The 26,711-nt window shown below is 38.7% G+C and overlaps 1 protein-coding gene across 1 annotated transcript in view; it reads left to right on the forward strand.

The window, feature by feature from the left end:
• The window catches only part of Dhc16F (Dynein heavy chain at 16F), a 59,564-nt gene that overhangs the window by 23,978 nt on the left and 8,875 nt on the right, over positions 1–26,711 (forward strand). The window contains exons 14-29 of the mRNA XM_075301270.1: positions 51–327; positions 3,332–3,946; positions 3,999–4,451; positions 11,621–12,444; positions 13,665–14,250; positions 14,569–14,721; positions 18,856–19,167; positions 19,226–19,432; positions 19,499–20,216; positions 20,281–20,457; positions 20,521–20,973; positions 21,042–21,391; positions 23,698–23,839; positions 23,903–24,244; positions 24,307–24,968; positions 25,032–25,212. Coding sequence (XP_075157385.1) covers positions 51–327; positions 3,332–3,946; positions 3,999–4,451; positions 11,621–12,444; positions 13,665–14,250; positions 14,569–14,721; positions 18,856–19,167; positions 19,226–19,432; positions 19,499–20,216; positions 20,281–20,457; positions 20,521–20,973; positions 21,042–21,391; positions 23,698–23,839; positions 23,903–24,244; positions 24,307–24,968; positions 25,032–25,212 — 6,452 coding nt within the window. The remainder of the gene's footprint in view (positions 1–50; positions 328–3,331; positions 3,947–3,998; positions 4,452–11,620; positions 12,445–13,664; positions 14,251–14,568; positions 14,722–18,855; positions 19,168–19,225; positions 19,433–19,498; positions 20,217–20,280; positions 20,458–20,520; positions 20,974–21,041; positions 21,392–23,697; positions 23,840–23,902; positions 24,245–24,306; positions 24,969–25,031; positions 25,213–26,711) is intronic.

Genomic DNA, 26,711 nt, shown 5'->3' on the forward strand with positions numbered 1-26,711 from the left:
AGTATGAAGTTGAATATTGAATACAGTTTTATATAAATGTTTCACTACAGAGGTCTGGATGGATTGTCAAACTTCATGGATTTATTTGGAAGCTATTTTTGCTTCACCGGATATACAACGTCAATTACCCCAGGAGGCAAAAATGTTTTTCGTTGTTGACAAAAGTTTCAAAGATATGGCTCGAACAGCTAAGAAAATCTCATTGGCATTACCCGTCATGTCCTCCAAAGACAACTATGATGTGTTGAAAGAGAATACACGAATTTTAGATTTAATAACAAGAGGATTGGAGGCCTATTTGGAAGTGAAGAGAGTAGTATTTCCAAGGTATGTGAACTGGTGAAATTCAAAAATGATTTACGAACGATTTCCAAAGCATTAGCATTCAACGCTTGAGGTATAGAGCTGAAATTTCGATTAGATTAGGTTAGGGGGATATATCTACTGGAAAAGATGTGAACTTCCCACTTGCGCACACGTAACCAGAATATATAACGAAGCTTTTTATAGGGGACTGTGTCGGTACTTGTGAATTGAGGTTAATCAGGTAAACAGGCAGGCAGGTTTTATGACGAGACTGATCCTGAATATACTTTAATGAATCGTTGTTGTACATGGTTGTTGGATACCATATGCTAACATCACGTACCAAATTTCAACCGAATCTGATGAATTTTGCTCTTCCAAGGGGCTCCGGAGGTCAAATCTGGGGATCGGTTTATATGGGGCCTATATATAATTATGGGCCGATTTCGACCAATTTTGCATGGGTGTTTGAGGCCATATATTAGCACCACGTACCAAATTTCAACTGAATCAGATGAATATTGGTCTTCCACGAGGCTCCGGAGGTCAAATCTGGTGATCGGTTTATATGGGGGCTATATATAATTATGGACCGATGTGGGCCAATTTTTGCATGGTAGTTAGAGACCATATACTAACACCATGTACCAAATTTCAACCGAATCGGATGAACTTTGCTCTTCCAAGGGGCTCCGGAGGTCAAATCTAGTGATCGGTTTATATGGGGGCTATATATAATTATGGACCGATGTGGTAGTTAGAGACCATATACTAACACCATGTACCAAATTTCATCCGGATTGGATGAAATTTGCTTCTGTTAGAGGCTCCGCAAGCCAAATCGGGGGATCGGTTTATATGGGGGCTATATATAATTATGGACCGATGTAGACCAATTTTTGCATGGTAGTTAGAGACCATATACTAACACCATGTACAAAATTTCAGCCGGATCGAATGAAATTTGCTTCTCTTAGAGGATCGGCAAGCCAAATTTGAGGGTCCGTTTATATGGGGGCTATATGTAAAAGTGGACCGATATGGCCCATTTGCAATACCATCCGACCTACGTCAATAACAACTACTTGTGCCAAGTTTCAAGTCGATAGCTTGTTTCGTTCGGAAGTTAGTGTGATTACAACAGACGGACGGACGGACATGCTCAGATGGACTCAGAATTCCACCACGACCCAGAATATATATATATATATATATATATATATATGTACTTTATGGGGTCTTAGAGCAATATTTCGATGTATTACAAACGGTATGACAAAGTTAATATACACCCATCCTATGGTGGAGGGTATAAAAATTGAAACAAATTCTCTGAAGGGAATTCGGTATCAGGTGTGCAGGGCACGCAAAGAGCTGCCTCAATTTTCGTTCAAGCTGGTTTCAGTTTGGTATCTCTTAAATGCGTCAAGGTACCATGACTTTATATGGGATAGCAACCATTTGGTGTCGCTGTTCTGGCATCAGCCTTCTGAATGGTCACACTGAAGATGCGTAGTTTTTCATTGACCAACCAGTAATTCTTTGATTTGAATTCGTACAGGAAAGACCTTATTTTCCACATGAAGATTGTTTATGGAGACACCCCTACACACAAAGAAAATTTCATTAAAATTGAGCCAACGAAACATTTTCATTATGACAATAAAAATGTTCGTTAATAGTACGAAACGTTTCGTTGAATCACAGAAAATTCGTTATAATAACGAAAATTTTCGTTATATCAATGAATTTTTTTCATTGGCTCAATTTTAATGACACATTTCATTAATATAACGAAACTTTTTCTACCAGTGTACGCTGTTCTTATGTATGGTCACACTGAAAATGCATAGTTATACATTAACAAACTGGTAATCACCCTAAGTTATATCAGGTATAGTGGCACCCCGAAATTGTTCAGCTCACTTAGACTATTCAGTCCATTGTGATAATTCTTTCTTATCAATGAGGGGATAAACCACCACAGAACTGTTGCTGTTTGCTCGAAACTAAACATTGTGGCTCTCTACACTCAAAAAAATTTTTACTTGAATCCAAAGATTTTGACCTTGCCTTAAGGATTTTGGTATTGATTCCGAGCCAAAGAAAATCAAAGATGCGGCTTCTTCAATTCACGTAGAATGGTAGTTTAAAAATCCGAATTATAACAGATACTTCCAAGTAAAAAAAATACAAAATTACAAAATCTTCAAAATAAGTCTTAGCCTATATTTGAAGCGTTTGTATCTTAAATCTATAGATTCCATATTTCAGTTAATTTTATGACGATTTGTTTAACTCAAAAATGTTTTTCATTATTTTTAAAAAAATTTTCCTTAGTTCAAAGACATATAACTTTAACGAAGGGACACCAATTCTCAAAATTTGTGTCCTAAATTTAATAAAAAAATTTAGAAGTAATGCTTTTAAAGTGTCTTTTAATTAAAATTTCATTTAAAAGAAATTTGACCTTAATATTGTGCATCCTTCAATTTAGGTTGTGTAATCTTTTATAACACGTAAATATTTTTCTCAGTGTATCTACAACCTAAGTGTTTTCGGCATGTGACTTGAGGTTTTTGTTTCTAACGCGTAGCTCAATGTCAATATCGCACTGGTTTTAGCATTCAACTGTCTGCGTACTTTTGGCGCTCATATTTCCAACAGAGAAAATTCAAATTTGGCTTCGGATATCCTCAAATTAACCTATTCCACATATCACCTCAGTAAAATAATGCAATGAGCGCCATGTTTACGTTGGGCTGCAAACAGAACCATGCTCTTGGAATCAGAAACTCTTTTATCTCTCGGAAACGAAGGGGAATAAGTAGTAGAAGCGAAATCGATGGTGAAACTACAAAGAATTATTTCTTGAATGCAATTTTCTCCCATAAATTAAGCCAATTGGGGCGACATAGGGTCTACAAAGTGGTAAAGGGATTAATGGTATATAGTCGACTTTGTCTCAGTTTACTCTTCCCTCACTGATATTATCAATGAAATCCTTTGCTTTCCATCTTTTCAGATTTTATTTCCTTTCGAACGATGAACTCTTAGAGATATTAGCTCAAACTCGTGTACCGCAAACAGTACAACCACATTTGCGAAAATGTTTCGATGCCATTCATCGCTTAGAATTTGGTCAAAAAGATGATGGAACTGGTAAACTAATAGCAACCAATGATATTTTAGCCTTCATATCACCCGAAGGAGAAAAACTGCTCTTTCAAAAAGGCCTTAAGGCCCGAGGAGCTGTTGAGGAATGGCTTAGTAAGGTGGAGGAAGGAATGTTTGCGGCTGTTAAGAGAGATATGCGTTTTGGTTATCAATGTTATGCCCATAAAGAGAGAGATCAATGGTTTCAGGATCATCCCAATCAGGTATCATTGACTATATCACAACAACAATGGGCAGCTGATATTCATTATATATTGGACCAACCCACATGGAGCGAAAGTAAAATCAAAAGAGAAATGAAACTGTTCGAGATGAAATGTCTAAAGAATTTAGCTGCTTTGGCAGCACTCACTCGACAAAACATAACTAGTTTGGTAAGGAAAATTCTAACTGCTTTGATTACCATAGATGTCCATGCTAAGGATTCAGTATCCTTGTTAATTGAAAAGGAAGTGGTGAAATCGTAAGTATGAAAATATATAAAGGAATACAATATAAAGTTTCTCCTCTGTTAGATCCGATTTTGATTGGTTGAAAATGTTACGTTTCTATTGGTCCATTGAGACAGAGACCATCTATTCAAGGATGGCTTCAGCTAATATACCCTACTATTATGAATACTTAGGAGCAGGAGGTGTCTTGGTCTTAACACCCCTAACTGATCGTTGTTATTTATGCCTAATGGGAGCTATACAAATGGATTTGGGTGGTGCTCCTGCAGGGCCTGCTGGTACTGGAAAAACTGAAACTACCAAAGATTTAGCAAAATCTGTGGCCAAACAATGTGTGGTCTTCAATTGCTCCGATGGCTTGGATTATAAAATGATGGGAAGATTTTTCTCCGGCTTAGCCCAGTGTGGGGCTTGGTGTTGTTTTGATGAATTCAATCGCATTGATATCGAAGTGCTGTCAGTGATTGCCCAACAATTGATAACCATTCGTAATGCCAAAGTGGTTAATGCTAAAAGGTAGCTACACAAAAAGATATAACTAATTTACAATATTATATTAAAATATTATTATTAATCGGTCAGAACCGCCCTCTGATTCGATTCATCGATGTCCATTTGCCTGTGAGTAGATATATTCTTGAAATCGAAGACCTTTTCACATATCTTGTCTGATTTTATATAATCCATTCATAATCGTCCCTGGTTCAATTAATCGATCTCTATATGTATGTCTATTTGTGTGTCCATCTATCTATTTGTCCTTCTATCGGTATGTAGATATTTGTTGTCCGATTTCCCATCCTAATCATTAAATCAGATTTACAAAAATGGTTTACATGAAAGTCTTTTAATTTCTACATTACTAAGAAAGAAGCATAACCTCTGAACGCCGGATGTTTATCAACCAAAAGAAAGGAGAAGGACTCAGAGAATACAGTGAGCTCCCGTCCCTCTCCCATGTTCATGTTGCCCATAGGGTGTTCTGTGGCATCATCAACGCAGCAGCCGCTCGCTTCATACCAACTGGTCAAATTGCCCAAGTGAGTTTCAACTTCCCAACAGACACAGCGGGACTCGCAGACGAGCGTGATGAACGCCATCGCGCTAACCCTGTTGTTTCCTGATCCTAGAATCAGGAAACTGAATCTATAGATAAGTATGTTAAGATAGTCGATAGGTTAGAGCACCTGAAGCAATGTAACCTAGACACAGTTGTGGTCAACAGTGAGAGCCCTCTTGAACCCCTCTACTAGGGATGATGGTATTTCAGTCACCTTTGGCGACGTGATCCGAGCACCACGAGAGTGATAGAGAGAAAAGGAAAAGGTCTCCGAAACTGTTGTAATTTCTACATTACTAAGAAAGAAGCATAACCTCTGAACGCCGTTAGTTTATCAACCAAAAGAAAGGGGAAGGATTCAGAGAATACACGCCGCTTCAGTGAGCTCCCGTCCCCCTTCCATGTTCATGTTGCCCATAGGATGTTCCGTGGCATCATCAACGCAACAGCCGCTCGCTTCATACCAACTGGTCGTATTGCCCAAATGAGGTCCAACTTCCCAGCAGACGCAGCGGGACTCGCAGACGAGCGTGATGAACGCCATCGCGCTAACCCTGTTGTTTCTTGATCCTAGAATCAGGAAACTGAATCAATAGATAAGTAAGATAGTCGATAGGTTAGAACACCTGAAGCAATGTAACCTAGACACAGTTGTGGTCGACAGTGGGAGCCCTCAAGAACCCCTCTACTAGGGATGATGGTATTTCAGTCACCTTTGGCGACGCAAAACCATCCAAAGCGCTGGGCCCCGACGGAATCTCTATGCTAATGCTGAAGCATCTGGGAATATTGGGAGTTGAGTACTTGACCAGACGCCTCAATTTGTCCTTGGAATTTGTCCTGGAAAATGGATAGGGTTATTTCACTACTGAAACCAGGAAAAGAATCGAGCAAGGGCGAATCGTACAGACCGATTTCCCTTCTCTCGCCGTATCCAAAGCAGTTGAGGCACTACTCCTCCCCAACCTTGTGGAGAATCATAAACATGGATTCCACGGCTTTGCATGCCATTTCAGCATTTATAAATAGCGCAGTCAATCATCCCAAGCCGTGTCACAGGACGGTCCTCGAGGCGCTTGACCTATCGAAGGCATTCGATACAGTTAACCATACCAGACTTTTCGAGGACATCTCTACTAGGGATGATGGTATTTCAGTCACCTTTGGCGACGTGATCCGAGCACCGCGAGAGTGATAGAGCGAAAAGTAAATGGTCTCCGAAACTGTTTTAATTTCTACATTACTAAGAAAGAAGCATAACCTCTGAACGCCGGTAGTTTTTCAACCAAAAGAAAGGGAAATGATTCAGAGAATACACGCCGCTTCAGTGAGCTCCACTCCCCCTTCCATATTCATGTTGCCCATAGGGTGTTCCGTGGCTTCATCAACGCAGCAGCCGCTCGCTTCATACCAACTGGTCGAATTGCCCAAGTGAGGTCCAACTTCCCAACAGACGCAGCGGGACTCGCAGACGAGCGGGATGAACACCATCGCGCTAACCCTGTTGTTTCCTGATCCTAGAATCAGGAAACTGAATCTATAGATAAGTATGTTAAGATAGTCGATAGGTTAGAGCACCTAAAGCAATGTAACCTAGACACAGTTGTGGTCAACAGTGAGAGCCCTCTTGAACCCCTCTACTAGGGATGATGGTATTTCAGTCACCTTTGGCGACGCAAAACCATCCAAAGCGCTGGGCCCCGACGGAATCTCTATGCTAATGCTGAAGCATCTGGGAATATTGGGAGTTGAGTACTTGACCAGACGCCTCAATTTGTCCTTGGAATCGCTCTTTATATCCCATGTCTGGAAAATGGATAGGGTTATTTCACTACTGAAACCAGGAAAAGAATCGAGCAAGGGCGAATCGTACAGACCGATTTCCCTTCTCTCGCCGTATCCAAAGCAGTTGAGGCACTACTCCTCCCCAACCTTGTGGAGAATCATAAACATGGATTCCACGGCTTTGCATGCCATTTCAGCATTTATAAATAGCGGAGTCAATCAGCCCAAGCCGTGTCACAGGACGGTCCTCGAGGCGCTTGACCTATCGAAGGCATTCGATACAGTTAACCATACAAGACTTTTCGAGGACATCGAGAACACGTCCCTACCGGCAGGAACTAAGCGTTGGGTTACTAATTATCTGTGTGGGTGCCAGCGTGGAATTTAGGTGTAGGAAGTCAAGACCCCGTAGAGTGAAACAGGGATTTCCCTAGCGTGGGGTGATATCTACGGCACTGTTCAACCTCTACCCTATTCTTTATTCCAGCCCCGTCTGACGACGTAGAGAGATTGTATCATACGCAAACAAGTGTACAATCATGGCATCCGGGTCCAATGTTGATGATATCTGCAATCGATTAAACGTCTACCTCGCTAATCTTATCAGTTATTTCAATGAGAAAAATTTGAGGATATCCCCCACCAAATCCTCAGCCTCAATATTCACTACATGGACGGCAGAAGTAGGCAGGCAGTTGATTATTGCCGATGGCGAAACGATTCCAATCACAAATTACCCCATTATTACGGGGTCTCATCCAACAGCCTTCTCAGGTCGTCTGCCCATGCCACTGTAATTTGTAATAAGCTCCGCGGTATAAACAAGGTCCCCAAGTCACTTGCCGGCATCACTTGCGGTGTGGACAAAGAAACTTGTTAACTACCTATAAGACAATTGACCGGTCAGTGGTAAACATTGCAGCCCCAGTGTGGACACCTCAAACATGTGATACGAAATTGAATAAAATACACTTGCCAGAACGCTGCCCTTAGAACTGCGACTGGATGTCTCCGTAGTACAGCCCTGAATCACCTTTATGTGGAGACAAAGATCGTGCCTGTGCGTAGACACAACTACATGTTGTCAAAGCAGTATCTCCTGGGTAGTTATCGTAGTAATCATCTAAACCTCCGTCTCATGGATGGACAACCACCACCCAGGAATGTAGAAGTTGATATACATAATCTAGAGCCCGAGATCCAGCGCTACAAAAGAGAGCCTCTAAATAAAGCAGCGTACCAGGCAGGTCTTCATAGGATTCAAGAGGACAAGGTTAATCCGGTTCTCGGAGTCCGACCACAGCCCATAGCACCGAAGGAAAGAGACTTTCCACGGGTACTTTTGGCCCAATTTAGATCAGGCAAGGGCAGCAGCTGAATTCCTATCTAACAGTGAGTGATAGCAGCGTAGCTGACGTTGACCAATATATAACCACATGACACTCGTCATCTTTTCTGTTGCCCAGCTAAATCTACTCACCACCAGATCACATTTGGGCGCATCCCATCTTAGTCGCGGAGTTCATTGATCTGGATAGAAGCAAAAGTACCAAATCATATTACATAAAAATGGATGAAATCACAACAAAACTGTTCCAACAACAATAAACAAAACTCCACCGTGGTGCAATGGTTAGCCTCAGTAATGCTGGTGACATTTCTGAGGGTTTCAAAGCTTCTATAAGTGGTTTCACTGCAATATGGAACGGCGTTCGGAATCGGCTATAAAAAGGTGGTCCCTTGTCATTGAGCTTAACATGGAATCGGGCAGCACTCAGTGATAAGAGAGAAGTTCACCAATGTAATATCACAATGGACTGAAAAGTCTAAGTGAGCCTGATGTATCGGGCTGCCACCTAACCTATCCTTACTCCTCTTAATTCTTTAAAATGAAAATGGAGCATTTGGACTAGAAACGGACACAGGATTTTATTTTTGGGCCGAAGCGCTATCTCATAATTTTACTCAGCTAGACATTTTTGCCCCTATATCAGTATCAGAGAAGTTCACCACTGTGGTGTCACAATGGACAGAATAGTCTAAGTGAGCCTGATACATCGGGCTGCCACATAACCTAACCTAACCTAAACTATATCAGTATTCATCACTGATTTGGACAATATATCCCATACATATAGAAATCATTTTATTACCAACACGCAAAAAAATAATTCTTTCCTCCCAAACGAAATTTTAGACAAACAAAGTTCGTTTCTCATTTGCTTTTCGTTGAAAGGAAGTGTATTTGGAAGAAAAGTATATACTTTTAGTGATAAACGTTTATTCTTTTCCAGGATGTAAAAACAATTTCATAAAGACTAACTCAAAAAAATTTTCTGGCTAATTTCATTTTCCCTCACATCTTTCTCACTTCCACGAAGTTTTTTAGTTCCTAGCACCTTTTTCTGTAATACAAACAATGTAGAAGAAATTATACTATTTTATAAATTTGTATTCCAGATATGGTCGGAAGATTCCGAAAAATGTTCAACATTACATTCTACTACATTAAATTTTTACTACACTGTTAGAAAAATATGTTTTTCATATGTTCCGATATAAACAAAATGTGTTTCGGGCACAATTTTTTAACACAATATATTTAAGTGCAAACATGTTATGTTCCTAGACTAACATTAAATGTTTGGGACACATATGTTAATATGTTAGAATATATTATGTTTGGGACATGAATGTTTCATAAAAATAATATGTATGAATGTAAACATATATACATTTACAAATTTCGATTAAACATATATATGTTGTGATATTTTATTCAGTGAGCGATAGTGAGAGAGAGAGAGAGTATAGAGAAAGAAATAGAGATGGAAACCGGGAGGGTTGACGAAAGATATCAACATAACACAGCGAGAGAATGAAAAGAGAGCAATTTCTGTGAAACCGGTTGTATGTTATGTTGTTTCGGAAAACTGTTTTATGATAAGACCAAAAATTTGATATGCTTAAGTCTAAATATTATTTAATTTGAATATTAGAATGAGTATTCGGAGTAAAGAGATTAGAGATTCGGAACCAAGAGAATAGACATTTGAAAAAAAAACAGCATGTGTTTTCGCCTTGAGAGCAGCATTTTATGTATGTGTGGACATGTGTTTTGTTTATCATTTTGGCATTAGGGGCACAATTAAATTAAAAATGAAAAAAAGGAGGAAATATTGAAAAAATTAAATAGTAAAATGTATAAAAACAAAGTTTAGTTCCTCTTTATTAAGTAGTCCAAGAGGAGTTGACGGACACCTTCAAATATAAAAGCGGGCAAGTTCGAGTTTTGCAGCGAAAACAATTGAATAAGTTTTTTTCTTTACAATGAATTATTAAAGAAAAGTAAAAGGCAAAAAATACCGGTATTAAAGGTAAAAAATGAAATTAAGTACAAAACACGATAAGTTTTAAATGCATTTAAAATGGTGTTAAATGCTGGTAAAAAAAAAACTGTTCACGCCTAAACAAATGCATGTGTATATTATAAAATTATTTATATATGTTTATTCTCGACACCACGTTCTTCTTTTGTTAAAGTTTTTGAATTCCTTCCAAAATTTCAAACTTTTATACCAGAAACAGTTTTTTGTTACAAAATTGTTATTTTTACAATAAAAAAATAATATAAAATAAAAAAGCTATGTCCATTACGTTTATATCAAGCACTGTTCTTTTCTGACTGTAGATCTTTAATAACCCACATTTCGAAGTTTCATTATAAAAATTTTATATAGTATAAATACAAATGTATAAATTAAAAAAAAAAATGATGTTCGGTCGGAGCAGGGATTGAACCCACGACCCTTTGCATGCAAGGCAGACATGCTAACCACTGCTCCACGTGGCTAACAAATGCATGTTTCTGTTAAATAATGTTATGTTTGCATGGGCTCGTGGGCGCTGCAAACTATGCTATATAAATGTAACTTATAACGATAATTGTCTACTGGTGACTATAACAGCTACGTAGCCCAGTGGATAGTGTGTTGGCTTACAAACTGTATGGTCCTCGGTTCGATTCTCCGTGCAGGCGAAAGGTAAAATTTAAAAAAATTATAAAATGAACATTATTTGTATTACAGAAAAAGGTGCCAATAACTAAAAAATTTCGTGGAAGTGAAAATTACGAGTATGTTAGGGAATGAGCACAATCGTGTTTGGGAAAAATTCTTCCAAGCATATAATATTTTTGGCTCAAAATGCTTCCAAACATATGTTCACATAAAACAAACATATTAATGTTTCGGCAGTATGCAATAATATATGTGCTTCCTGCAAAATATGTTTGGAACATATGTTAAAGAAGCGATTTTTTTTGAGGGTGTATGAACTGTAAAATGTGTCTTATTAAAAACCTAAAGACAGAAAGGAACAGTGTTTGATATAAACGAAATGGACTATGTTGTTGGTTCAAAAATAACTTTTTTTATTAAAAAAATTAACATTTTGTAACAAACGAAGCAATTCAAAAAACTCTAACAAAAGAAAAACGTTTTCGGTACACGTTTTCCAAACGTTTTTTTTCTTTGCGTGTAAGTATTTTCTACAGCAGAGCCTATTTATAAATTTTTTATTAAAAAGGTGTAAAAAATGTATAGGAATTTTAATTTAATTTGGCGATTTATGGGGGCGAAAGCGTCCATAAATAGGGACAAGAGCCAGAAAATACTGGCACACTGTGCATTAAGAATTATTTCCTACTATTAATAAACATTTTCATGGCTTTTATAATTTTTTTAATGAATGAAATCGTGTGGAAATTTATCTCGGGACTTTTCTATAAAATCAATATACACCAAAAATTACTTACAAACTTATTTTCTCTCATTTACAGATTCATTTTTGAGGGCCGTGAGATTAAGCTGAATAAATCATGTGCCGTTTTTATTACAATGAATCCTGGTTACGCCGGCCGTACTGAACTTCCCGACAATCTTAAAGCTCTATTCCGTCCCATATCTATGATGGTACCCGATTATGCTCTCATTGCTGAAGTTATTCTCTATTCGGAAGGTTTCGAAGATCCAAAAAGTTTAGCCCATAAAATGGTCCAGATGTATAAATTATGCTCCGAGCAATTGAGTCAACAAAATCATTATGATTTTGGTATGAGAGCTGTAAAATCTGTTCTTGTAATGGCTGGCTCATTGAAAAGAGCTGCTCCCGATCAAAGGGAGGATATAACATTGATTGCTGCATTGAGAGATTCAAATATTCCGAAGTTCTTAGCCGATGATGCTATACTGTTTTTGGGTATACTTAGTGATCTATTTCCTGGAGTTGAATTACCCGATTCATCACATCCTCAATTGGAGGAAAGCTTGGTAGTGGGTCTTCAAGAGAAAAATCTTCAACCTGTTCATGCTACTCTAAGGAAATGTATACAGTTATATGAGACCATGTGTGTACGATGGGGTGTTATGCTGGTGGGTCCCACTGGAGGTGGTAAATCAACTGTTTTGCATGCTTTAGAATTTGCCTTAGGAAATTTATATGAAAGGCAAATAGAGGGGCCACATTTTAGACCTGTTACCATACAATGTATGAATCCCAAAGCGGTGACAATGAATGAGCTCTATGGTTATGTGGATCCCAAAACTTTGGAATGGCAAGATGGTTTACTGGGATTAGCCGTACGAACAGCTGTTAATGTAGAAGGTAAAAAGGGAGAAAATCATGAAATCAGTTCGTCCAATTATTATTTTTATACCCTCCACCATAGGATGGGGGTATATTAACTGTCATTGTCATTCCGTTTGTAACACATCGAAATATTGCTCTAACACCCCATAAAGTATATATTCTGGGTCGTGGTGAAATTCTGAGTCGATCTGAGCATGTCCGTCCGTCTGTTGAAATCACGCTAACGTCCGAACGAAACAAGCTATCGACTTGAAACTTGGCACAAGTAGTTGTTATTGATGTAGGTCAGATGGTATTGCAAATGGGCCATATCGGTCCACTTTTACGTATAGCCCCCATATAAACGGACCCCCAAATTTGGCTTGCGATTGCTCTAAGAGAAGCAAATTTCATCCGATCCGACTGAAATTTGGTACATGGTGATGGTATATGGTCTCTAACAACCATGCAAGAATTTGGTCCACCTCGGCCCATAAGTATATATAGCCCCCATATAAACCGATCACCAGATTTGACCTCCGGAGCCTCTAAGAGGAGCAAAAGTCATCCGATCCGATTGAAATTTGGTACGTGGTGTTAGTATATTGTCTCTAACAACCATGCCAAAAGTGGTCCATAACGGTCCATAATTACATATAGCCCCCATATAAGCCGATCCCCAGATTTGACCTCCGGTGCCCCTTAGAGGAGCAAAATTCATCTGATCCGGTTGAAATTTGGTAAGTGGTGTTAGTATATGGTCTCTAACAACTATGCAAGAATTGGTCCATATCGGTCCGTAATTATATATATCGGTCCGTAATTATATATAACATTGTCAAAATGTTATTTCTATAGAAAATTTTGTCAAACTTTTATGTTATTTCTATAGACAATTTTGTCAAAATTTTATTCCTATAGACCATATTTTCCAAATTTTACTTCTATAGAAAATGTTGTCAACATTTTATTTTGTCAAAATTTTATTTCTATAGAAACATTAAACTTAATTATATACGTATTTAATCGGCCTTGTTTAGTTTAATATATACCACGTATGGACTATGTGGTATATATTACGGTGTTAGGAAGTTTTAAGATACCTTGCCATCGGCAAGTATTACCGCAACCCAAGTATTTCGATTGTGCATGACAGTCTTCAGTAGAAGTTTCTACGCAATCCATGGTGGAGGGTACATAAGCTTCGGCCTGGCCGAACTTACGGCCGTATATACTTGTCTTATTTTATTTTCCAGAGGAAATTCATCAATGGATTGTCAATGATGGTCCTGTCGATGCTGTATGGATTGAAAATCTCAATACGGTTTTGGATGACAATAAAATGCTTTGTTTAGCCAACTCGGAACGTATTAAACTCACCTCTTGGGTTCATATGGTATTCGAGGTGCAAGATCTGGTTCAAGCTTCACCAGCTACTGTCTCACGTTGTGGTATGGTCTATGTAGATCCCGATGATCTTGGTTGGTTACCTTTATTGGATTCTTGGAAAGCTGGTGATATTCACAATAAAATACAATCACAACAATTGGCATATCTTTATGATTTATTCAAGAGTCATTTTCAAACACTTTTGGATTTATCGAAAAAACATGGCTCCTTTGTCATCAATCAAGTGACCAGTTCTAAAGTTCATCTTTGTTTGGAATTATTATCGTCTTTGATAGAAATGATTCGATGGCATGATATGGAGGAGGGCGACTATAAATCTCTTCTAACGAAAATGTTTATGTGGAGTGTTTTGTGGTCACAGTCTTCGAATTTCAAAGACAATGACAAAATCGCCTATGAAAATTTAATAAAGCAAACAATGGGATCTGAAGAGTAAGTATTGCAGATAGTGTCCCATGATGGCTCATGAATAATAAATGCATGTAGAGAGGAATATGATCATCCCCGAATATTTTTCAAGAGCACAATGTTATTTTTGCACAAAAATATTGTTTTCTCGGCAAACATAAAAATCAGTTACACAATTTTCGAGAAAATAACATGGTTGCTACAAACATGTTCCATATTCGCCGTCCAAAAATAATATTTTGCTCTTGAAACATATTTGCGGTGATCACATTCCTTCTCTGGATGTGAGCGTAGTTCAATCATTGTCGAGATAATGTATTGAAACCCTATTATTTATTTTAGGTTTCCTGCAGAAGGTTCGTTGTGGGATTATCGTATAAATATGGCAACTCGCAATTGGGAATTATGGTCAGGCATCATTGATCAGTTTGTGTTCAATCCCGACGACAAATATTTCGATATGCAAGTGCCAACTATAGATACGACCAAATATGGGTAAGTACATTTAAAAAATGTGGAATAGTCTACTCCGCCTCACAATACACCAATATTTATATGATGTTAAAGATATATTTTCATATAGGAATATCATATTTTTAAAATATTATAAGATTGGTTGTGAAACTTACAAACGTTTTAAACAACTTTAGTTCAATTAACATAAAAAATGTGTCCACTGTCGGTGCTTGGACTAAAGCCATTGAAGTTCCAAAAATTGTGAAAATTCGTCTATGCAAAAGAAAGTTAGACTGCTTGCACGAAAGTGGTCAATCGCCAAATTTGGGTTTCTCCGATGAGAAGCCATTCCAAATAGATCAGTTTGTGAACAAACATAATAATCGAATTTTCTTGCCAAAGAAGTCTGCTTAAAATTTACACTTTCGATTGGGCGCCAGAACTCCAGCGCCGCCGATGGCAATGGTGTGGGCTGTCGTAACGGCCGATGGTCGCTTCCTGCTCGGATTCATCAACAAAATAAATGCCGAATATCGTCAGGAAAATGTCCTAAAGACAGTATTGAAGCCTTGAATATACAAACATTTCGGCGGCAGATCATGGACAGTCCTAAATGAGGTTCCTCGCTTAATTTCTACCGCACAATGACCTCCAAAATCTTCGGATCTTAATCCGTTGAGATTTTGTCACCATAGCATGTTAAAGTGTGAGATTGGCACTAAAAATACCAAAGTGTCGATCATTTCAAGTCTGCAATTCGCGAGGATGGGCCAAAATACCGCAGAGCAACTTTCGAGCAGCGGTGGATCGGTTTTTATGCGGGCTATATATAATTAGACCGATATGGACGAATTTTGCATGGTTTTTAAAGACTAAATACTTAGACCACGTATCAAATTTCAACCGGATCAAATAAAATTTACTTCTCCAAGAGTCTCCGGAAATCAAATCTGGGGATCGGTTTATATGAGGACTATATAATTATGGACCGATATGGACCAATTTTTGCATGATGGATGCAGACCATATACTAACTCCACGTACCAAATTTCAACCAGATCGGATGAATTTTGCTCTTCCAATAGCTTCCGGAGGTCAAATTTGGGGATCGGTTTATATAGGGGCTATATATAATTATAGACCATTAGGGATAAGTGTTTGCTTGGTTGTTAGACAAGACCATATTTCCGCCAAATGTTAGGAAAGCTGACCGGAATAGGTATAGGGAATCGTTCAATATGATGATACCGGAAATACCAGAGACAAATATGAGCACTGTGCAGTGGAGAGGATTACTAACGCCTTCAACATTTCACTGAAAGCTGCATGCCCTAGAGGGAAGCCAAAGGGGAAAAATCGACCACCATGGTGGTCTACGGAGTTAGGTAATATGAGGAAATCGTGCAGGAAGCTCTTTAACAAAGCAAAGTCCACCAGAGCTCCTGTGGATTGGGACGCTTACAAGAAGAATCTGAGAGGATACAAACGAGAACTGAGAAAGGCTCAGCATAACTCTTGGAATGATTACTGCAGCAGCATTGAGAATACGTCCGAGGCTTCCAGACTACGGAAGGTGCTAGCCTCCACAAACTCCGCTCCAGGTTTCATTAAAACATCGGAGGGCAATTGGACAACGTCCAGTGAGGAGACTCTGGAGGTACTATTGGACATACATTTTCCCGGAAATCAGACGGTTGAACCATGTACTGGCGGTGCCACAGTGGCTCAGCGGTCGTTTCCTATCGAAGAAATTGTATCGAAATCTAGAATAAAATGGGCGTTAAATAGCTTTGGATCATTCAAATCCCCCGGACCTGATGGAATTACTCCGGAGTTACAAGCGGTGGCTGACAGAATTATCCCCTGGTTGTCGGCGATATATATAGGATGTATCAACTTAGCATATATTCCAGGAAAGTGGAGGGAATCAAAGGTCGTTTTCATACCTAAAGCGGGAAAAGCCTCTCACTCGAATGCGAAGGGTTTCCGACCAATCAGCTTATCATCATTCCTACTTAAGACTCTGAAGAGGATGATAGATATTTATCTTAGAACTAGCGTCGATTCAAGTTTGCTCTCTCGAAACGACAACATGCATACTCGAAGGGCAGGTCTACTGAGACCGCATTACATGAACTAGTCAGCTTTATTGAAAGCTCATTATCTATCAAAGAATACACAATCGTGGCGTTTCTAGACATCGAAGGGGCGTTCAATAACGTCCATCCGAGCTCGATATTTTTCAGGCTGAAATATTAGCAATAAGAGAAGTGGTGAATTGGCTGAGAAGTAATGCTCCAAACAATATTGGCATTAATATATACTCAGACAGTCAACCTGCAATAAAATCCTTGGACTCTGTGTTCCTCATCTCGAAAACGGCGATCGACTGCCGCAAATCTCTCAATCAGATTGCTGAGCAGCACAATATTCACCTAATATGGGTGCCTGGCCATAGGAACATACCGGGGAACTGCGAAGCAGATGAGCTAGCAAGGCTAGGAACTACCTTACATATTCCAGGGGAACTAGAATCTGTTGGTATGCCTCATCATCATGATATCACTCCTGATATCTGCCATAACAGGTCGCTGCCTGATAGGCGATTTTGCAAAAACTATTGGTGCGAAGTATAATGACTATTGTATGAGCTGTCATGATGCGGAGGAAAAGGAATCAATAAAACACCTCTTTGTGTGAGTGTCCTGCATTTTGTGTAAGGCGTAAGCAAATTTTAGGGGCATATAGCTTCAGATTACTGGCGGACCTGGAAAACGTTAACTTAAGCAGTCTGCTAATGTTTTTGGAGCAATCTGGTTGGTTAAACAGAAGAAAATAATCGAGAAAGTTCAGCGGTTAAAACTAGAAGTGCCAATATGTAATAGGTACTTTTAGTTAATGTGGTATCACAATGCGTAAGCAAATTTTAGGGGCATATAGCTTCAGATTACTGGCGGACCTGGAAAACGTTAACTTAAGCAGTCTGCTAATGTTTTTGGAGCAATCTGGTTGGTTAAACAGAAGAAAATAATCGAGAAAGTTCGGCAGTTAAAACTAGAAGTGCCAATATGTAATAGGTACTTTTAGTTAATGTGGTATCACAATGGACCGAATATTCTAAGTGAGCCTGAATCTTAATCGGGCTGCCACTTTAACCTAACCTACGTTTAATGGTATATGTACCAAACTTGGCTAAAATCGGTTCAGATTTAGATATGGCTCCCATATATATCTTTCGCCGATTTGAACCTATATGGCCTCAAAAGCCATGACTTGCTTCAAATTTTGCCTGATAAATCTTCTCTTTTGTACAATTGCATTAAAATTTCTCTCGCTTCATATTTCTCAAATCAGTCAATTTGCATTACAAAAAGGTGTAGATTTATTGAATTTTATATCTTTTTTTTTCAATATTTGGTGTTTCATCAAAAGAGGTGTTTCATCAAGGAAAGAAAATAAATTAAAGCCAAATTAAAAAATCACTAAATTGCAGACGAAAAAGAGCCCTCTACGGTGTGCAGACAAACTACAGCGCTGTGAACTCACTTGCTCTCTCAAATACCTTTCCAACGATGTATTATGTTTATATCCGTGCTTAGCCAAATGCGTCAAACTAGAATGTTAATTATGCTACTGTGCGGCCTTCCACATTGCACTGAAACCACTTAGAGAAGCATTGAAACACTCAGAAATGTCACTAGCATCACTGAGGTGTGGATTACCACAGCTAAAAAACTTTTTGGTGTTTGTTCGAAACTGGGTTTGAACCCACGACCTTGTGTATGCAAGGCGGGCATTGCGCCACGACTGATGTCATAGGAAATGTTTTCTTTTTTTAAGCAATACCAATTTGACTAAAATATATGATCCGCGTCGTTTATCCTTAATACTTTTCAGGTCACCCCAGTATCTATTAGTCTCGAGAATTTTATTTGAGGAAATCATTACGATTTCAATGTTTATATAAATTTTATAATAAAATTTCTTTCAAAACAAAACTACTTTCTAGAGGCATTAAATGAACACCTGTGATTTTACAAAAAAAAAAACAGAATATTATTTACACATAAAATATATCATATTTTAACATAATGTTTCAAGCGACTTAAATTCATAAAATCTGTTACACACTTAATCATGACTTCTTTTATTTACTTCTGTATTGCTTTTCAGTTATATCTCTGATTTATTATTTCAACGAAAATTTCCCGTTATGTTTACCGGTGAGACGGGAGTTGGTAAAACTGTACTCGCCGTATCAACTTTGAAGAAACTATCCCTAGGTAATATAGTACCAATACAAATTAACTTTTCTGCTCAGACAAGTAGCCAACGAACTCAGGAAATGATCGAGGGTCCTCTGGAGAAACGTAAACGTACCCAATTGGGAGCTCCCATAGGAAAATCTGTGATAGTATTCATTGATGATGTAAATATGCCAAAATTAGATACTTATGGTAGTCAACCGGCTATAGAGCTATTGAGGTAAGATGACAAATGAAAAACTTCAATATAAATTTGCTGATGGATGTGGATATTTCAGACAATTTTTAGATTTCAAGGGTTTCTATGATCGTGAGAAACTTTTTTGGAAAGAAATAGTCGATGTTGTATTGGGTTGCGCCTGTGCTCCACCGGGAGGAGGTCGTAATCCTTTGACTCCTCGTTTCGTAAGACATTTTGCTTTATTTGCTTTGCCCAAACCAAATGATGAGACATTGACTACAATATTCAATGGAATTCTAACAGGGTAAGTATTCCGAAGGAATACTAACAATTATTCAAGTCGAAACTCTTACTATTCCTTGTTTTGTAGATTCTTCGAAAGTTTCTCCTCATCCATAAGACCTCTATCTGAGCCCATTGTCCATGCCTGTGTTGAGGTTTATATGCGTATTGCTCAGGAAATGTTACCCACTCCTGACAAATCCCATTATATATTCAATCTTCGAGATTTATCCAAATGTATCCAGGGTATCCTACAGGCTAGTAATCTTCATTACAACAATGAAATGCAGATATTGCGTTTGTTCTATCATGAAACTACTCGGGTTTTCCATGACCGTTTGATCAATGACATTGATAGGGATCTCTTTAAGAAGATCATGGATGAAGTGTGTTTGAAACATTTCAACAGGGAGGTCTATCATGCTGGAGAACCTCCTATACTCTTTGGTGATTTTATGGTCTTTGGTAAGGCAAAAGCTGATCGTATCTATGAGGAAATCAAAGACCATGGCAAATTGGAGAGTATTCTAATGGATTATATTGAGGATTATAATAGCATGACAGGAAAACGTATGCATTTGATACAATTCCAAGATGCTTTGGAACATACAGTGCGACTGGCAAGACTCTTGAGGAGTGATCGAGGTAATGGCCTACTGGTAGGTGTGGCAGGAATGGGTAAGCAATCCCTAACGAAGTTGGCTGCCCATGTTAATGAGTACAAATGTATGCAAATTGAATTGAAAAGGAACTATGATATAAATGGATTCCATGAGGATTTGAAGATGATATATAGGCAAGCAGGGGTAAGTACAAACAGGAGAATATCCAGACTTTTGGTAGACTAATCTTTTAGTTTCTTTCTTAAAGATTGATAACCAACCTGTGGTCTTCTTAATGATCGATACTCAAATTGTGGAAGAAGAATTCTTGGAGGATATCAATAATATTTTGAATTCAGGAGAAGTGCCCAATCTTTTTGAAGGTGATGATTATGAGAAGATTATCTTGGATGCCCGTGATCAATGTAATGCCGCCAATAAGGAGGTAAGTCAACAAAACTTTAGGTTAAACATAGCATAGCTAATCCCTCGTTCTACCTCTCTCTAGGGTTGTTCCCGTGATACTATCTACAAATTTTTCATCAATCGTGTCCGCAATAACTTACACGTAGTACTTTCCATGTCACCTGTGGGTGATGCTTTCCGCAGACGATGTCGAATGTTTCCTTCTTTGGTTAATTGTACCACTATTGATTGGTTTTCCAATTGGCCCACCGAAGCTTTATACTCTGTAGCCTTAGGGCTATTGGCTCAAATCACTTCCACTCCCGAAGAATGTAAGGCATTGGCCACGACAACAGTGTTTATGCATAAAACCGTTGAAGATGCTTCAGTGAAATTTTACAAAGAAATGAAACGTCATTACTACATTACTCCCAGCAGTTATTTGGAACTTTTGAAATTATATCAAAATTTGCTAAAGCATAAAACTCTAGAGCTAACCAACAAGAGGACACGTATAGCCAATGGTTTGAATAAGATTTTGGAAACAAATGAAATTGTAAGATTGCTCAAATCATATATTCCTGTTTGATTTTAAATCTTAAATCCGTTTCTTCAATTTCTAAGATTGCTGTAATGCAAAAAGAATTAGAAGTTATGGTCCCTCAATTGGATGAAAAATCGGCCAATATGAAAATTTTACTTGAACGTTTGGCTGTTGATACCAAACAAGCCGATTTGGTCAAGGAAAGTGTAGTGAGGGATGAAGCCAGCGCCAAAGAGAAAGCTGCAGTCTGTCAAGCTATGTCTGATGATGCTAATAAGGATTTGGAAATTGCTATGCCCGCTTTAAAAGAATCTGAAGAGGCCTTGAAGGGATTAACAAAAGCTGATATCAATGAGTTGAAGTCTTTTACTACGCCACCGGCTTTGGTGCAATTTGTCATGGAAGCTGTATGTATTCTATTGGGGGCAAAGTAAGTAATTCCTACTATAGTAAGAATTTCCGTTGACTGAGGGACTGTACCGAATTTGAGAATATTTTAAACAATTAATTTGTTTTATTGTTGTAATAGTTTATTGTGATTTCATACATTTTTCGTTATGCGCTTTGTTACTTGATCTTGTATCCAGATCAAGGAACTCTGCGTCGGGTAGGTTTAACTGACAAGCGAGAAGTTGACGCGTGCCATGTGGCCCTTGGTTGCAGATAGGAAATATGTACTTCAGCTAGGTTGTTAGGAGAGGTGGAATAGAGGATAGGTCCCCAAGATGGGGAACTCCTGTGTCACCCTACAGGGTCTTGACTTCTTATCACATATCACTGGCGCTCGTACAGATAATTAGTAACCCAATCCTTGGTTCCTGGGCAAGGACTGGGTTAGTCCGGCAAGAAGATGAAGGGAATTTACGCTATTAAGTTATTGAAAAGACAGATACCAACCTACTCAAGCCTAGATATACATATGTTCCATCGATGGTTAATTCAAATCTCCATAGCCTTTAGTATAGATCTGGCGTGGAGGGATTTTGTTTTATTTTTATACCATGATTTAATACCGGTCTACGGAATTATATTTGAAGTTCGGTTGGTCTCCCAAAATCGCTCGTACAGCTTCTAAACACCCCGTTTGTTTTATAACTTGGTGAGGAACCCTCTCGAATGAGGTTCGTCTTGGTTGTTGCCCTTGGTTCGTACGTATTTGAAAACATAAGGGAAGAGAGGAAAAAAATATACATTGAGAGTAGTTGATATACATCCTGTTCGAGGAAGCGATCTACCTCTACTTGATGCGGACAGGCCAAAAAAGGCCTCGTGATGCGAGGTTAATATCCACATTTCATGCATACATTTTGTATTCCCAAGTTCAAACGGGAGATGTGACTGTTCACATACCTGGAAATACCAGATTTTAGCTGGGATATCAATAATCTGTTGGCAGGCTCCTGTCATTCCACCCCAGTACAATGCTGCACTACTAGGAAGAAATATCGCTCTCAATCTCTTGATTGATCTCTCCGAACAAGTGATTGATTGTTTATCCTTTCTATATTCGAACCGGATGGCTTTAGGAACTTCAAAGGGTGCCCTCCTTGGCTGGCCTTCCCCACTGCACTTTTCCAAGTGCTGGTGGGTGATGAGTTCGAATCGCCGAAAGCATTTTGGGATTGTGCTGTACCGATGTCTCGGAGTGACAGACGGGGCAATCCGCGGCACATTATTGCGTTTCACCACCCATATCCCGTTTGACTTTAGGAAGCAATTATTGGTCATCTGATCGGAGACAACAGCAATGGGGGAATACAGTCGGCACTGAGGCGGGTTCACAAGGAAGCAGTTCAGTAGGCAATGCTGTCACATAGGAATATTCTTTGGTACAAAACTATACCCCGCTATTCCTAGGCAGCCCCCCTCATTACCGCCGACTGGTGGTTGTCTTCCACACCAGTATTTTGCTGCACTGTTAGGAATAGATGGCCTTTTAAATTGCCTATTTGGGTTGCCGCCCATTCCCTTACCTTAGCCCGGATTTAATGGACCTGGCGTTCCTAAGTTCTTCTCTTGCAGCGCCCTTTATCGCCCTCACTACACTTCCGAGTCATACAGAATCCTCTACAATAGGGCTGTTTTCTTTTAGCACTGGATATGCTAAGCCGTTAAGGACTAAAAGAAAACGGAGTACTCGTTTATCCAGGACATCTCCAAAAATATGCAACACTGTCATCAGCTGTTTACAAACAATCACAGAAAAGAAGTGAAATCTTGCATTTTTAATGTATGAATTGCTCCAATTAGTAATAAATATTTACTGCTGCGACTATTTATGACACTGTATCACTTTGAATTTCATGTTTTTCGATAAAATAGTCACAATAAATTGCTATTGTGAATCGAAGAAGCGTTACTTTATCCAAATACAATCTGGCAACATCGGCGCGACTTGCACTGATGAGATGTTCTGGATAGAACACCAGTGCAACGATGTTCTGGATAGCCCATACAAATGTTGCATCCAGTGCAAAAAGAAAACAGCCCTAATATCCCCAAAGTCATTCATTATAAATTCATAAATACATTCGTTCCATGCATTCGTAAATTCGTACCATTGTCTAGCAGACGGAAAATATCTTTGCTCTCAAACCCGTTATCGCTTATCCCATCATTGATTCATCTTCGTAACAATTTTCCATTTAGTCTCGTTTAATCGTCACACTTGGCACGCAAAGTTTATCTTTCTTCCCATCCAAAATTTTATTTCAAACTCCGTGTTCTCTCTTTCAGACCTACATGGGCTTCAGCTAAAACCATTATGGCTGACGTCAATTTCATCAAACGACTGTTTGAATTCGACAAAGAACATATTAAAGAAGAGACTCTGAAAAAAGTGAAAAAATATATTGATCACAAGGATTTTGTACCAGCAGTAAGTGAAATCATACAAATATTTGTTCATTGACCTCTTCCAATACTCCTATACTTTGTCCAGAAATTCGAAAAAGTTTCGAAGGTTGCCAAATCGGTGAGTTTATGGGTCATTGCTATGGATAAATTTGCCAAGGTGTATAAGGTAGTAGAACCCAAAATTCGTCGCAAAGAAGCCGCTGAAAGTGAACTAAAAGAAGTTATGGCCATATTGAGGGCCAAACAACAGGAACTAGCAGCGGTTGAGGCTAAAATTCAAGCTCTCCGAGATAATATTGATCAGAGGAGTCGTGAATTTCAAGTAATACAGGATTCAGTGGATCTTACATACGGTCGTCTTAATCGAGCTGGAAGACTAACTTCAGCTTTGGCCGATGAGCAAATACGATGGAAGGACACTGTAGAGGTAAGATGATGAAGAGAAGACAAATGCGTTAAATTGAACTTTACAAATTTTCTTACCTGTAGACCCTCACTCAAGAACTGGCCAATGTTCCAGGCGACATTTTGGTGTCTGCTGCTTGTGTTGCTTATTTGGGAGCCTTTTCCACTGAATATCGTTATGACCTATGCTCTCAATGGGTTCAAAAGTGTCGTGAACAACAAATACCCTCAAGTTCTGAATTTCATTTACTTAAAGTACTTGGTGATCCCTATGAAATACGTCAATGGACTATGGATGGCCTACCGAAAGATGATATCTCCATAGAAAATGGTTTATATGCCACAAGAGCTCTACGATGGCCTTTAATGATAGATCCTCAAGAACAAGCGAATCGTTGGATTCGCAATATGGAAAAATCAAATAATTTACACATTCTCAAAATGAATGACAGTAATCTATTGAGGGTTATGGAAAATTGTATACGTCAAGGTTATCCCATACTATTGGAGGATATCAGTGAAACCATAGATCCTTCAATAAGACCAGTTTTACAACGTGAAACCTATGTCTTTGAGGGTAGAACCTATTTGAAATTGGGCGATGTTATAATCGACTATGATGATAAATTTAAATTGTATATGACTACAAAATTGGCAAATCCTCATTATTTACCAGAGATATGTATAAATGTAACCTTAGTGAACTTTATGGTTACGGAGACTGGTTTGGAAGATCAACTATTGGCGTAAGTTGAAAATGGGAAAAGAAACGTTTGGATTTGTGATCATTTTATTATTTACATTTTCAGAGATATTGTGGCCATAGAACTACCAGCCATGGAAGTTCAACGAAATGATTTAATAGTAAAAATTAATGCCGATAAGCAGCAATTACTTGCTTTGGAAGATAAAGTTTTGAAATTATTGTTTAATTCAAAAGGAAATATTTTGGATGATGAAGAACTGGTGGAAACTTTAAACGATGCCAAGGTGAGATTATGATAATTAATGGAATACTTTCTTTGTGTATCCCCAACCACAGTATAAATATTCCTGATCCGTGATATTATGAAACCCAACTGAAACCGAATAAATGGGCGAGACATATGTGTAAGATGTAACCGGTATATGGAGTCAGTGGACAGAATCGAAGTACATCTCCAACAAAGATCTTAATCACAACGATTTTTTTTCCACTCCAGCATCTGACCCTCCCCCTCAGTATGTGAAAGCCATTTCTACCTTGCAATAAACAGGAGTGTCATTGAGACAAACATGGAATAGTACAGGACTCATTGATGAAGGAGGATGGATTGAGTTCAAGACTAGACACTCCAATTTGCTCGCAATGGCCGACGCCCGAAATTTGATATAATGATGTTGAGCCAAGAAAGGATTACATGGAGAGATTATACGGAAGTAACTGATAGAACCTCGGCATTGTTGTGGAAATATTTGGATTGAGTAAATGACCATACTCCCAATTTGTCTAAACGTCTGCTCGTCATGGCCGACGTCTGGAAAATTGATGGAATGATATTGAGCCAAGGAATGATACTGTAGACATTTGGGAGACTGCACATTCTAAAGTTATACGAAAGTCATCGATGAAACCTCCATTTTGATGGTGAAACATTTGGATTGAGTACTCAAACAGACTCCCCAATTCGTCTACAGTAGTGTCATTGAGACAAACATGGAATAGTGCAGAAATCATTGATGAAGGTGGATGGATTGAGTTCAAGACTAGACACTCCAATTTGCTCGCAATGGCCGACGCCCGAAATTTGATATAATGATGTTTAGCCAAGAAAGGATTACACGGACAGATTATACGGAAGTAACTGATAGAACCTCGGTATTGTTGTGGAAATATTTGGATTGAGTAAATGACCATACTCCTAATTTGTCTAAACGTCTGCTCGTCATGGCCGACGTCTGGAAAATTGATGGAATGATATTGAGCCAAGGAATGATACTGTAGACATTTGGGACACTGCACATTCTAAAGTTATACGGAAGTCATCGATGAAACCTCCATGTTGATGGTGAAACATTTGGATTGAGTACTCAAACAGACTCCCCAATTCGTCTACAGGAGTTTCATTGAGACAAACATGGAATAGTGCAGAACTCATTGATGAAGGAGGATGGATTGAGTTCAAGACTAGACACTCCAATTTGCTCGCAATGGCCGACGCCCGAAATTTGATATAATGATGTTGAGCCAAGAAAGGATTACACGGACAGATTATACGGAAGTAACTGATAGAACCTCGGTATTGTTGTGGAAATATTTGGATTGAGTAAATGACCATACTCCCAATTTGTCTAAACGTCTGCTCGTCATGGCCGACGTCTGGAAAATTGATGGAATGATATTGAGCCAAGGAATTGGGACACTGCACTGGACAAGTAGACATTTGGGACACTGCACATTCTAAAGTTATACGGAAGTCATCGATGAAACCTCCATGTTGATGGTGAAA

This window comes from Haematobia irritans, chromosome 3 (assembly GCF_050003625.1).
Source record: "Haematobia irritans isolate KBUSLIRL chromosome 3, ASM5000362v1, whole genome shotgun sequence".
NCBI classification, from domain to species: Eukaryota; Metazoa; Arthropoda; class Insecta; order Diptera; family Muscidae; genus Haematobia; species Haematobia irritans.